The sequence below is a fragment of the Ostrea edulis genome, chromosome 6, assembly GCF_947568905.1.
Source record: "Ostrea edulis chromosome 6, xbOstEdul1.1, whole genome shotgun sequence".
Taxonomy (NCBI): Eukaryota; Metazoa; Mollusca; class Bivalvia; order Ostreida; family Ostreidae; genus Ostrea; species Ostrea edulis.
This window is the reverse complement of record NC_079169.1, coordinates 88,640,215-88,653,718: the sequence shown is the minus strand read 5'-3', so window position 1 is coordinate 88,653,718 and position 13,504 is coordinate 88,640,215. Positions and strand designations below refer to the sequence as shown.

General features: G+C 34.7%; 1 protein-coding gene across 2 annotated transcripts in view; it reads left to right on the top strand.

The window, feature by feature from the left end:
• Nucleotides 1–2,583: 2,583 nt before the first annotated feature.
• The window catches only part of LOC125645711 (replication factor C subunit 1-like), a 56,492-nt gene continuing 45,571 nt past the window's right edge, over nt 2,584–13,504 (top strand). The window contains exons 1-2 of one of the 2 annotated variants that reach the window (XM_048871494.2): nt 2,584–2,680; nt 7,200–7,667. In XM_048871494.2, the coding sequence (XP_048727451.2) occupies nt 2,678–2,680; nt 7,200–7,667 (471 nt within the window). In that variant the 5' untranslated portion in view covers nt 2,584–2,677. The remainder of the gene's footprint in view (nt 2,681–7,199; nt 7,668–13,504) is intronic. The other variant, XM_048871495.2, reaches the window with a different exon arrangement.

Here is a 13,504-nt window from a genome sequence, read left to right as displayed (position 1 = left end):
CTGTATCACAACATATGCCATGAGTGGTGTAAATCAAAGGTGGATTCTAAAACATTACTAAGAACCTTTAGTACATTTGAAATCACAAAACTTTTTTCTCGATCGTATCAACAACATCAAAACGTACGACTTTTCATCACTTTACACAACCATTTCTCAAGATAAATTAAAGACTAAACTTTTTAGCAGCACAGACAGTTAGTTGCTTCTTCAACAAAAATAGAAAAGGCAAATATTCATATCTAGTGATCAATCATTCAAAATATTACTTTGTTAAAACACCACTCTGATTATACGCACAAATACTGTGAAGTTGATATCAAAAAGATGTTGGAGTTCCTCATTGACAATATTTTTGTAGTCTTTGGTAATCAGGTTTTCCAGCAGTCTATTGGAATTTCCGTGGGCACAAAAAGTGCTCCTTTATTAGCTGACCGTTTTGTTTTTGTTTTCAAATATTCTGACGAGGTAAATATTCAATATATTCCAAAAACACTACAGAGTCTTCAACATCTGCTTTGTACTTATTTTACGTCAAACTAACAACTCAACTTTATGACAAACGGGGTGATTTCAGCTTCTCCAACGTCAACTTTCGATATTTACGTAGCATTTCATAATCACCTGCACATGGAGTTTATGTCTCTCAATTGATTCGATATACAAGAGCGCTAGCATGATCAGTTTTTATATTATCTTGGAGAAGGTTTATATAGGCTGCAAGCCTGCTGCCTCATCCATTTATGTTTCATACATAATAAAATATTGTTTAAATTAAATAGTTTATATTAAATATCAAGATCTACGCGGTGGCCGAAAAGTTAGAGCGTTCGCCCCGCATGCGGTAGACCGGCCGCGGGGCTCGAATCCCGGCCGCGACAGATCCAAGTCGTTAAAACGGGTAGTGATAGTTCCATCGCCAAACGCTCGGCATCATGTGTGAATGTCACGGGTCCTCGGAGATGATCTTGAAAGCGAATGTCCCGTGTCACAGTACGTGTGGCACGCGGGTCCTACGAAACAGAGTACTCTAGAGTACGTTAGAGTAATTAAGAGTACGCTGGTAAAATTTCATAATAAATATGATTATAAAATAATATTGCAAAATTTATCAAAAGTATTTGCTTTTTATCGATATTTTGACCAGAAAACAACATGCATTGACGATTTATGTCATCACGGTCCCAATTATTACTATTTTGTTTGGAGAAAGAATTAAGCGATGTGACATATTACATCAGTAATTAATTTTACGTATGATTGGTAGTTATTTAGAATACGCAATTTCCGAGTTGCCCAATAGTTCTTTCCCTTTGCGGAACTCTTACACGCAGTGGGACGCAAAACATACTTTCGTCCATACGTGTGGGTACAAATGCTTATTTCTGCCCTCATATATTGTCTAAAGGATGATTATCAGACATCATGCAACCATCCAAACTGCTGGGACACACAATTATAGTAAGTTTATGAGTATTTGATAATAAAATAGCTCAAGCAAAAACCGATAATCACCTTCTGTTTTTGATTAAAGTATCATTCGCGTACTCGTGCAGAAGAGGAAATAAAAACTATTTCCATATTCAATTTAAACAAATACTATTACACAAGAAAATTTAAGTTTGTGTTAGAAGTTAGTTACGGTTCAGTTGACTAAAAAGGAATTAGGCCTAATACTTTAAAAATAAGATAAAGGCATAATCTTGGAAAATTAAATGTAATCCGCTGGTACTTTATGTAAATATGTAGTTAAATTTGATTGGGATCAAACGGTAAACTGTAATTCAAAATATTTTCTAAATATAATGAAAACAAACACAATATATTCCAGATACATATTTATAAGGTTAAACTAAATAATGATACCTACAAACAACAGCAGTTAAATTGCATTAAATTATGAAATTTTACCAGCGTACTCTAAAGTACTCTGTTTAGTAGGAACGGTGGCACGCTAAAGAACCCTCACTGCTCAATGACCGTAAGCGCCGAGTAAAGGCCTAAATTTGAAGCCCTTCGCCGGTCTTGGTGACGTCTCCATATGAGTGAAATATTCTCGAGAGAGACGTTAAGCAAGATACAACCCAATCTGATTAAAACCAGATCCTGATATCCGCTCACTTAGATCGCTACACTAGTTTAGCGATCTAAGTGAGCGGATCTCAGGATCTGATTTTAATCAGATTGGATACAACCAATCCACATCTACTCAAAGTACATGTATACACTGTGCCTTAAATCCAGGTCCAATAACTCTTGTCTAATAAGCTCGTGAATATCTGTATGTATAGTATGTATTATGTAACAGGTTGGCTTAGGCAGCCTACTGTGTTGTATCGATACAAGAGCAAATGACACGACGTCAGAATATTCCAACGTCATTTCAAACTCGATGACGATGCATTTTTCAACGTTGAAAATTCATTTTTGAATCAACAAAATTGATGTGTCTGCTTGGAAACCCCTGTGTGTATGTTGCACTGAATACTGTCATAAACCAGTCTATTACGATACAAATGATTATCTGTTTTTATAACGATGTAAAATCAGTATTTGTGCCCAACTGGTTTTCAATTTTTTCTTGTCATTGCAACTTCCGTTGTAAGTTGGCGCGAAATGGATGTAAACAAATGCAAATCCTTCATCGTTTTATGTCGTTAGAACAATATTGTAAGCAATGGTAAGTGACCATGTTAGTGAATTGTTAACAGCGGAAAGATTAAATTATAGGACCAAGAAGAAAATGAAACAATCCTTTGAAAACATGAACTTCAAAGTAGATATTTTTAGAAAACAGCGAGGAAATTCGAACGTGTGTGATGATTTATGTTCCAGAGAGTCCAGAATACGCTGGTTTTTAGGTGCACATACCTGAGAAATTTTCAGCTGCATTTTCTCTTCCTATTTTTCCTTTCAGGCTATCGTCTGGTGTATTATCAAACGTGTGTGTGTTGTGAGAAACATGTAGTACCGTAAATGTGTAATTTACTCTTGTCAAATTACACTGAATATTTCATATGAAAATTGATGCGAAACTCATATTTTGCACTCATTATTATGAAATTTAAAGCATTTATTGCTAAACATGTTGAATATAAGTTCTGTTCATGACATTTAAAACCTTTACTAACAATTGCAGAAATATGTGAGTAATAAAACTTTTAACATTATCTTTTAGCACTCCATAAATACTTATACACTCAAGGGTCAGAAGTATTTCTTCACTGCTAATTTTCACCATATATTCATAAAAACTTTCCTATTTTAAAAACTTCACCAAAATTTTACAATTAATGTTCTGATGAAATTATGCAAAGTTCGTTCAAGATTCATGACAAATGTTACTTTTATTGTTATTTTATATTATATTTTTTAGGTTGATTTATGAATTACGAGGTAGACTTTTTAAAATGTTAATTAATATGAAATGTGTAAGATTAATTTCAAATAAAGTTCTTACAACATGATTATCCTAGTGAGCATGGTGAGTGTTAAAAACTGTAACACATATATATATGTACAAAAATATAACAATAACAGATTTAAATTTAGGTGATTAGGCCAATTCAACTTAATTGATAGATTATCATCCCCACCCGCCCCTCAAAAATCGGCCCGCCCGGAATTATTTTTATTTTGTGGAGCTTGCGATTTCCGGAAAACATTCATGTCCGACTCCGGTATTTACATTTCTTGTTTACATATCCGGTTTGGCAACGTGAAAAGCCACGCGAAGAAAATAAATTATATTATGGTTATCTTAATGTCTCACCTTACAGGCATAAATGAAAGGAAAGGATTAATGTGCTTCATATCTTGAATTCTTTGGTTGAAATTAAAGCTTAACCTGGGATTCATCTGTGAAATAAGCATAGATCCATCTGGCATTAAATGATGCACTACTCGTTTGTCATTGATATATATCTCAGAAAATAAAAATTAAAAAATAAAATCCTCCCACCCGCCCCATACTTTTTGGTGACCTTGGATGATAATCTACTAATTAAGTTGAATTGGCCTTATGTATGATTTGTGAAATTTTTATGGCGATAGCTGCTGTAGAAATATTTTTATCAATGCTTTAAAAATTGTATTCACTGAATTATATAGTGAAAATTAGCAGTGCAGAAATACTTTTAACCCTTGAGTGTACAATCTTTCAGATCGAAATCCTTGAGTTTAGTGTTCTTACAGTCATCAGGTTGGGAACACTTCCCCTATACTGAGACATTTTTTGGAAAACACGATTATCCCTCTTTAGCAAGAGTAAATATATCTCGTACAGATGAGAAAAACACCTGAAGAGTACATCTCTTCGCGTTTCATGTTAAAAGAAGAGAAAGTGCTAAAATGTCTGATACTTTTGCAAATATATAAAGCAAAACAAAAACACTCAGCCTCCATCCCTCATATCCAACAATGTTGATGTTAAATTTTTTGACTGTGTAGTCAATTTTTATAGAGACCATGCGTGTCATGTTGAGTGTGTGTCGCACTTATTCGGCACGGAATCTGCCATTATTTTCAATCAAGACCCAAACACCTGTTTATGATATGGGAAAAGAAACGGCATAGAGTGAGAGCAGAATGTTGTTCATGGTGTAAAAATTACAAATTATGGCGAGAAAATTTTATGATAATTTAGCAAGGTGATTGCTTTCCATAAAAAAAATAGTAGTCGACTCATTTATGGCACTATGCTGTAGAATATAATCGAAATGGCATTTATCAACTGGAATGATGCGAAAAATAATTGAAATGGCACCTGTATTGATGATTTACAATAAGAATTGTGATAAATTGATAAAAAAAAAAAAATGAAGAAAATCAAAAGAAAAGTTATTGCTTTCTCTCATAATTCATGCGATCTGAGTATCCCCAGCACTAGAATGATAAAAAAAATCTGTAGGAGGTGCATTTAGTGGAACTTTGATAGCCTAAGTGGGACAGAGTGAACCTACAGTCAAGGAGAAAGACAATATAATGTGTTATAAGCTTCTCTTTAAATATGTTCATGTAGGAAATACAAAATATTATCGAAGGAAATGTTTTACTAAATTGGAAACATAAATACAATGTCATATTTGCAAGTAATATACTGGATATGATACGTACGAGCAACGAAATAATGTGATATAATAAAAATTTCATATATCTAATTACTCCCTGGATACTTATCAAGTACTTGATTTGTGTATCAGTCGAATTCGGGTGATGAAATAGCGTATGAGAAACTTACCGAGCACATTCACTGATGCAGTGATGAGTATTTGTCCCACTCCCGCAATGTAAACAAGTGCTTTCGTGCCTTACTATGTGCAAGAGTTCTTTGAAGGGAAATAACTCGGATGTATCTTGAAACTGGTGTATTGCATGTATTTCATATCCAAAATGCAATATCCATGTGCAGAGGGAATGATATGCATAGAAATAAAAAAGATAGTAAAATGATAATGAAGTAGGAAATTTATGTAAAATAAAATGTGATTGTAAGATTAATTACATAGGGCTGGCAAACTTTTGAGAGAAATCTATTAGGTGCAAATACAGGGTTCTCATTAAGCGGTTTCTTTTATGATTTTTTAAAAATTCAAGCTCATATTATGCTTTGAAGACCCAAATTTAAGTTAACGTTTCCAAATTTTACATTTGTCTGTCAATCAAACTTTTAACAATAGATCTCAGGTGGATTGGAATCTGCAGAGAATGTGGTCTGGAGGGACCTCAGAGAGGTGACAGTGACAGCCATTACTTAGATCTTGAGGAAGCCCAGTATACCTGAGTTGTGATAGCATTGACCTGTCCACAACTGCTATTTTCTCGTAATTCGAAATTTTAAAAAAGACCCTGAACAAAGCAATTTTAATATAAATCAATTTATGATACCTCTACATTTATAAAAGAAATTATTCATTGAGTCAATGACAGAGAGAAAGAAAAGGGGGGGGGGGGGTGGAGACTTAATTGTTTGTTAGCTGCCATTAGGAATACAACCATTATATAATCACTATGACCACTGTCCACAGAAACTCTAAAGACAGCTGTGCAACATGTCCTGTGTATATCAAAACTATACACAACACCCTGCTCTCTTGGCCAGGTAAATAGCAATGACCATAGATGAGCTCCACCCACACCAGTGATCTATGAAGAAACCAATGGTATTTTTGGGGGGTCTTTAAAGGTCAGACATCTCATAATGCAGATCACAAAGGTAGACATGAACTCCAAGTATGAGGCTTTTGTTATTTACTTATTTTTTGTTTATTTAAGAAATTGGGAGTCTATATGTTTTATCAAACCTTTGTCTTCCAGCAGCCATTTTATCAGAATGGAAAGAGGTGTCATTTGTTATTCTTTACAGGTCATCGGCAGACAAAAAAATCTTTTCCATCACAATACTTATTTATCATTCCAGCATGTCCTATCTATGTTAATTTGTTGTCTTATTGAGGTCAGGTTGTTGTGATGACACGAGAGTGTATTGCTGACTGCGTGGATGATTGTTAAAAAAAAAATTAAATCTGAAGCGAAATAACGAATTTTTACATTTAAATATATCACAATTATGCATGTGTTAGCTTGTCGAGTCATTAACACGTACTTCAATGTGTTTAAAAGTACAACAAACAGAGTAATGTACATGTACGTTAGCTAACAGGTGTTCATTCTGAATATGGGGTGCAGAAAATTACTCCTCATTTTAATGATACAAAGAGGGCTAATGAAATATTGGATTTGTCAAATTTTCTCAGAACTCAATCTGCTCATAAGCCATATATATAAGTCTGGAACCCTCCCTTGAAAAATTCCTAGTTACAACCCTGGTGTGGTATGAAATTGGACGACTTTGGATTTAGACCTGCAGTAAATAGGTGGTGGGTTAGAGGTGTAACGGTCAAGACACCCAACATTGCACTGTATGACTTGCGTCAATGACTTGTCCAAACAATTCCTGTTGATCAACTACTGGCTCAGTAGTCATGGTGATGTGATGGGGATTGGATCATCATTGATTTCAATAAAAGATGGGAAAAAGAGCACTGATTCATTCTTTTTATTTTAACTTGTAGGTTTTCATTTTAGCCCTTGGATTTTATATCCACTGGCTGATATTAGCCTGCGGTAGGAAAAATTAATTTCGAGCCTTGACATGCAATGTGTTGTATTTATACTCTTTACATCGTTTATCATCACAGGACATAAGGAACTTTTTTGGAGCAAAAACGCACAAGAAATCAGATGGTGGAAAAGAATCAACCGTAAAGAAAACTGAAGAGTCGAAAAGCAAAGGTACAACCAAGAAAAAGGAGAGTGTCAAGTCAAGCAGCCAGAGTAACAGTACTAAACGTAAGGCTGCCCAGGACAGTTCCCTTAAAAAACAGTCCCAGAAAAATTCTAATAGACAGAAGGAGACGGAGAAAAAGAAGATTTATGTGCTAGACAGTGATTCAGAATCAGAACTGTACACAAGTCCACCGACTGTGAAAGGAAAACCGAGCAAAGATGAAAATAAAACAAACAGTACCAAGAAAGCGGGAAAATCTCAACCTCGGGAGAGTAGCAATGACAAAGTTAATCGAAAGAAAGGCAAAGGAAAATCTCAGCCCCATGAGAGTAGTGATGATGAAGTTCAGCAAAAGAAAGGCAAACGAAAACGACAACAGGTTAGTGCGACAACTTTATCGAAGAAATAAATTTCAGTCAGAATACATGAGGGTTTGAACTGCGACACTTCACCTCTGACATATTTCATAAAGCATGTGAGAGCTTCTTGAAAAGTATGCTGGTGTTATGTGTTGCAGTTCATACCCTTTGTGTATTTTCAAAAGTGAATTCTTATGTTTACCTTCTACTTTCATTTCTGTCGGAATTCCCAGTCATCAAAGTAAACATACTATATTTATCAAGATTCATACACGCATTGTTCACAACTGCAACACATTCATGAAGAAATGGTTACAGTGATTTTTTTTGGGCCAAAATGCAACCGATATTCGGCTGTTTCCCCTCCCAAAAATTAGCTATTTCTTCCCAATTATATATATATGTTTTTTCCAATTTCAAATCTAGTGAAATTAGACCATTATAAACAAAAAGTTACCGTATACTGCTGACAAAGAGTTAATACATTTTTGTTTTCTTCAGTTTTATTCTCCAAACCCCTGCACATGCAAAAGGTTTTGTAAAGAATATGTAAAACAATGGAGGCATCCATATTAGCAGATATGCAGCATAGTATAGTTTCCAGATACACATTAAGTCATTTTGTGGACACTTTCAGTTTGACCGCCATTGTATGTTGTAGGGTCAGGCTAATAACAGGAAGTGGCTAACAGTATAGGATTTTACTAAAATCTGAAAAATACAAACACTGAAGAGACATTCTGGAAACTTGATTATTAATATTTACAAGATTATGGGTATAAATGCAGGTAAATTATTTTTTTTATATCAAATTAGACAATAAGTAATTCTTCCAAAAAGTTCATAATATTTATACATGAAGGTGTAACTTCCCATACATATTTGAATCAAATTAAATGTTGAATAATGATTTATTTTATGATTCTAAAACAGCTCTGAAATAAAACACAAACAAAAACATTTGTTGTTATTTTATTATTTTATGAATCTTTACCATTTTTATTTACTATGAATGATTTTTCGCAATTTGAGGAAAATATTGCTAATTTTTCCCAATTCAAAAGGAGGGGTGGTAGTTTGAAAAACAAACAAAAAATCACTGGGTTAGCATTTCAATTGGTAAAGATATCAAAGGCAAAAATATTGGATTGATTGATTGAATATTGTTTGACGTTCCTCTCGAGAATATTTTACTCAAATGGAGATGTCACCATTACCGGTGAAGGGCTGCAAAATTTAGGCCTATGCTCGGCGCATACGGCCTTTGAGCAGGGAGGGGTCTTTATCTTGTGACACAGGACCTCGGTTTTTTGCGGATCTCGTCCAAAGGACCGACACATTTAGTCGCCTCTTACGGCGAGCAAGGGGTACTGAGGACCTATTCTAACGCAGATCCCCACGGGATTGGAAATGTAAATTTATATTATAACATTCGTATCATATGAAAGGTTTTCTGTTGAAATATGTTCCAAGATATCGAGTCACTGCAAAAGTGATAATGGACAAACTGACACGCAGAATTCATACTTTTGCCTTGTAAAGTGAAATCCACAATGTTCCCATTAAGAATGTGAAGTTCGGTATACTTGTACCTTACAGAGAGTATTATACAGTGGACAATGTTTACGTGTTTCACTTTTTTTCACGATAAAGTAACGTTAGGCCAAGATAAATAAATAGTGTGTTTCCTATTCCAGCCTGGCAAAAAGATAGGGTAGGTAGGTAGGGAAAACATTTTATTTTGTATGAACATTTTACTGTTTATAATTCAACTTTGACAATATGACATTTTATATCAGGATTAAAGCATATATATATTATGTGCATGTGAAACTATTTTAAGAAATGCATATTACACCGACATAGTTATGCAAAAGCTACCTGGACATTTTTGATACGCCCGTCTTAAGACGGGACGTATTATGGTATGACGTTCATGTCTGTCTGTCCGTCCGTCTGTTAGCTTTTTCGTGTCCGACCCGTAACTTAAATACTACAAGGCCTAGAATCATCAAACTTTGTCTGTAGATACATCTTGGGTAGAAGGTGTGTCACACATTAAAACCAGGTCACTGTGACTTTTCATTAAGAAGATATCCGTCTGTCCCTCCGTCTGTTAGCTTTTTCGTGTCCGACCCGTAACTTAAATACTACAAGGCCTAGAATCATCAAACTTTGTCTGTAGATACATCTTGGGTAGAAGGTGTGTCACACATTAAAACCAGGTCACTGTGACTTTTCATTAAGAAGATATCCGTCTGTCCGTCCGTCTGTTAGCTTTTTCGTGTCCGACCCGTAACTTAAATACTACAAGGCCTAGAATCAGGCCACATTTAAAAATATGTTTGTTTCCCCTCTCCCGACCCTAAATTTCAGAGGAAGGTCGGTAGGTAGGTAAAAAGTTTTTTTTTTTAGCTAGCAGAATTTTATTTATTATGAAATTCCCATAACCATTAACAATGCCCGATACCAAACGTCGTGAAGCACATCATCCATGTTTCCTCATCAAACTCGTATAGTCAGTTCTCGCGTAAATTCTGCTTTGATTGCCACGTTTTGCAATTAGGAAAGGTGTCGATATTTCGGACAGTACTTCATGTATTTTGGAAATGCTCATTATCTAACCACTAAACTTAGGCATTGGACTACATGTATACATATTGGTTGATTCGACGAAAATTGGGTTTCATCAGAATTTTCTCTGCTATTTATACCACATACTAACACTTAAATAAAGTTAGGGAGAATGTTGCAACTATGGACAATGGTGTTAGTTTTGGACACATGGTGTTATAAAATTGGTAAACTCGGTTGCTGTCTTTTATTTATGGTTCACTGACATTTTATGCTTTTGTTTTTTGCACATTATCTTAATTTATATATGATAGTGATTTTCATTATATTTTTAAATGATATCGGTAGATTTAGTTTACCAGAAAACGTTTCAACAGGACTTGATTTTGCCGATCAAACAAAATGGATGCTGACATCAACCAATCAGAGCTGAGTTACACATGTGCATATAATTAGGTGTTTTCCAGTTTGTAAATATAGCATTAGTTCAGAAATAAGTTAAATTGAGAATGCTTCTGATTGACTGTCAAAAATATCGCATCCGTCCGAAATATCAACACTTTCCCCTACTGAAGAACACAACTTGCACACTGGATGCCCCGAATTCTCTTGTTTCCTCGCTCCTCGTATAGACATTTCTCCATCTCGATCTTGCAGATCACTAGTCCGAATTGCGAGCCGAATTCAATGTTAAACTCACTTGTAACTAATCAATAAAACAATCATGATTCTTGTACTTATTAGTATCGATTAAAAGAAAATATCAATCCAAAATTCGATATTAAACAGAAGCCAACAATTGTAGTCAACCGAATTTTCACTGGCATTTGAGCAAACGAGTCTCGTGACTCAAAACAAAGCTTGACAGTTTGATAAAATGTTTTCAAGAGACTGTTTATGTGATGAAAGAACCCATAATATCGATATTAGTAAGTACAAGAAGAATCGTTTTATTGATTAGTTATGAGCTTAAAATTAAATTCGGTTTGTAAGTATTTGAAATCAGCCAGAGAATGCCGCCTCCAGCTGGAGGCAGCGAAATTTCTAGATTTCGGACCAGAACACCTCCTGTATTCGTATTAACATTATTTTTTAATTTTGGATTGAAACCAAAGAAGATATAGAAAATTTTTGTCGTTATAAAATACTGATCTGCACCAGAAACGACCTTGAATTTTTCTTAAAATTAAAAAAAAAACTTCACCAGAATGGCGTAATAAAAACTTATGGGTCGGTGTGAATTTTCAGACTCGGTCGGGCGAGGGGAAACAAACAATATTTTTATTTTGGCCTCATCAAACTTTGTCTGTAGATACATCTTGGGTAGAAGGTGTGTCGCACATTAAAACCAGGTCACTGTGACTTTTCATTAAGAAGATATGGCCATATATGGCAAAAACTTGTCCGGCTCATAACTTGAAAACTATTAGACCTAGAATCACCAAAATTGGTCAACTAATGCATCTTAGGTAGAAGGTGTGTCGCATCCTACTTTAAGGTCACTGTGACATTTAATTAAGTTGATATAAAAAAAATGTTTTAATGGGTACAATCTATACTGTTAACAATATGTGACGGGCGTATCATGTGCCGTGGTGGTGCACTTTATTTCTTAATATTGAAATGTTCGTCCTTTCGACATTAAAACCTGGAAGGCATCAATAGCTTTTTTGGTCGCTGATTCAGCTGCCACTAACAACCCTGCGTCTAATGTAGGGTCAACGTCTGGTTCACAAATAAACTCTAAATATTTCATTTCAAATCCGGCTAAATCAACAACAGAAATACTGCCCTGAACTTCATACGACTCCGTGTTTTTGGAATGCGATTTATTTGGCCAACATAATATTAGTTTTGCAGTGTTTTATCCAATCTGACAGATGACCCTTCATGATGCTTCTTAAAAATACTAAACAATAATTCACTGTTTTTACAGTAGTCATAAAGTTTTTTCCCTCTTGATGTTTGCATTTCCCTATCATAAATGCCAGCAATATGCTTGACAAGACAAACACGCTGCCATTTTATTCCCCGGAGAAATCGCTGTCAGAAGATTTTTGTTTAATGCGTGAAGGAATATGTATTTTCTCAAACACAGAAATGATTGAGATTAGGATTTCTAATAGTGAAACCAGAATTGTTTACTTCCGGGAAGTATATTATGTATTTTCTCAAACACGGAAATGATCGAGATTAAGATGATTTCCTAATGATCCTAATCTTAGGGATTCGATCTTAAATCGAGATGAGGATTTCTAATAGTGAAACCGAAATTGTTTACTTCTGGGAAGTATATCGGTGTATAAATTTTTCAGGGTCAGCTCATATATTTTAGGGTCGGTCGGGAAACCGGAAACACACAATTTATTTATCTAGGCCTTATAGTATTATGCTGAGGGCAATGTAATGAATGTTGCTAAGGAAATCTAAGAAAAACATCACTTGTATAGAAATTGTATCCTCAGTAATGGGGGGGGGGGGGGGGGGGGATATTTCTTTATTCTGTTTCCTTGTTTTAAGGACTTTGACAATCTGATCTATTTTCAGTTTATGTTAAATTTCCAAATTTCTTCTTGTCCGTATCTTCTCATTTATTACTAGCGTAGGATCTTTAAAATAAACTTTGGTTAATCCGCATGTATCCACCATTTTCGCCTCCTTACCTAATGTGTTTGTATTAAAACTTCACTTTAGAACTAGTTCGTACTCAACATTTGCACATCTAATTGTAAACAACACAACTTCATGACTCGTTTTTGTTGGGAACTCTTTATATTACGCTCTATTTTTATTAATATAACACGGTGTGTTATGCTAGTGTAGTATTTATAGAATAATAGGATCACATGTTTTATTAGAGATCCAGTGACTTCACACTCGTTAGGTTCTAAGTAAATGCCAGATGCTTTGTGTAGGTGCTTGTCGAAATCTCTTTAATTTGTGATCAGTGTGCCTCGTCTTATTTACTGATCACACAAGTTTACTAGAAATGGGATGTTTGTTTCTGGTGTCAACGAAGGGACTGAAATTTAAAATTTTATTGATTATTTTTCTATACCCAAGCTCTTTGTTGAAGTAAATTTTACAGAGTTTAATCAAATGTTGAGTACAATTTTAAATAAATCCTATATATATATATATATACACGTAATTGTGTAGAGATTTTTTTGCCCCTTGAATCCAGGGGCCAGGGCTTTCAAGTTTGGGGAAAATAGCGATATTTGATTGAAATTGGGAAATATGTTTCATACAAATAAATAAGAAAAACAAGCAAAAAGTTAAC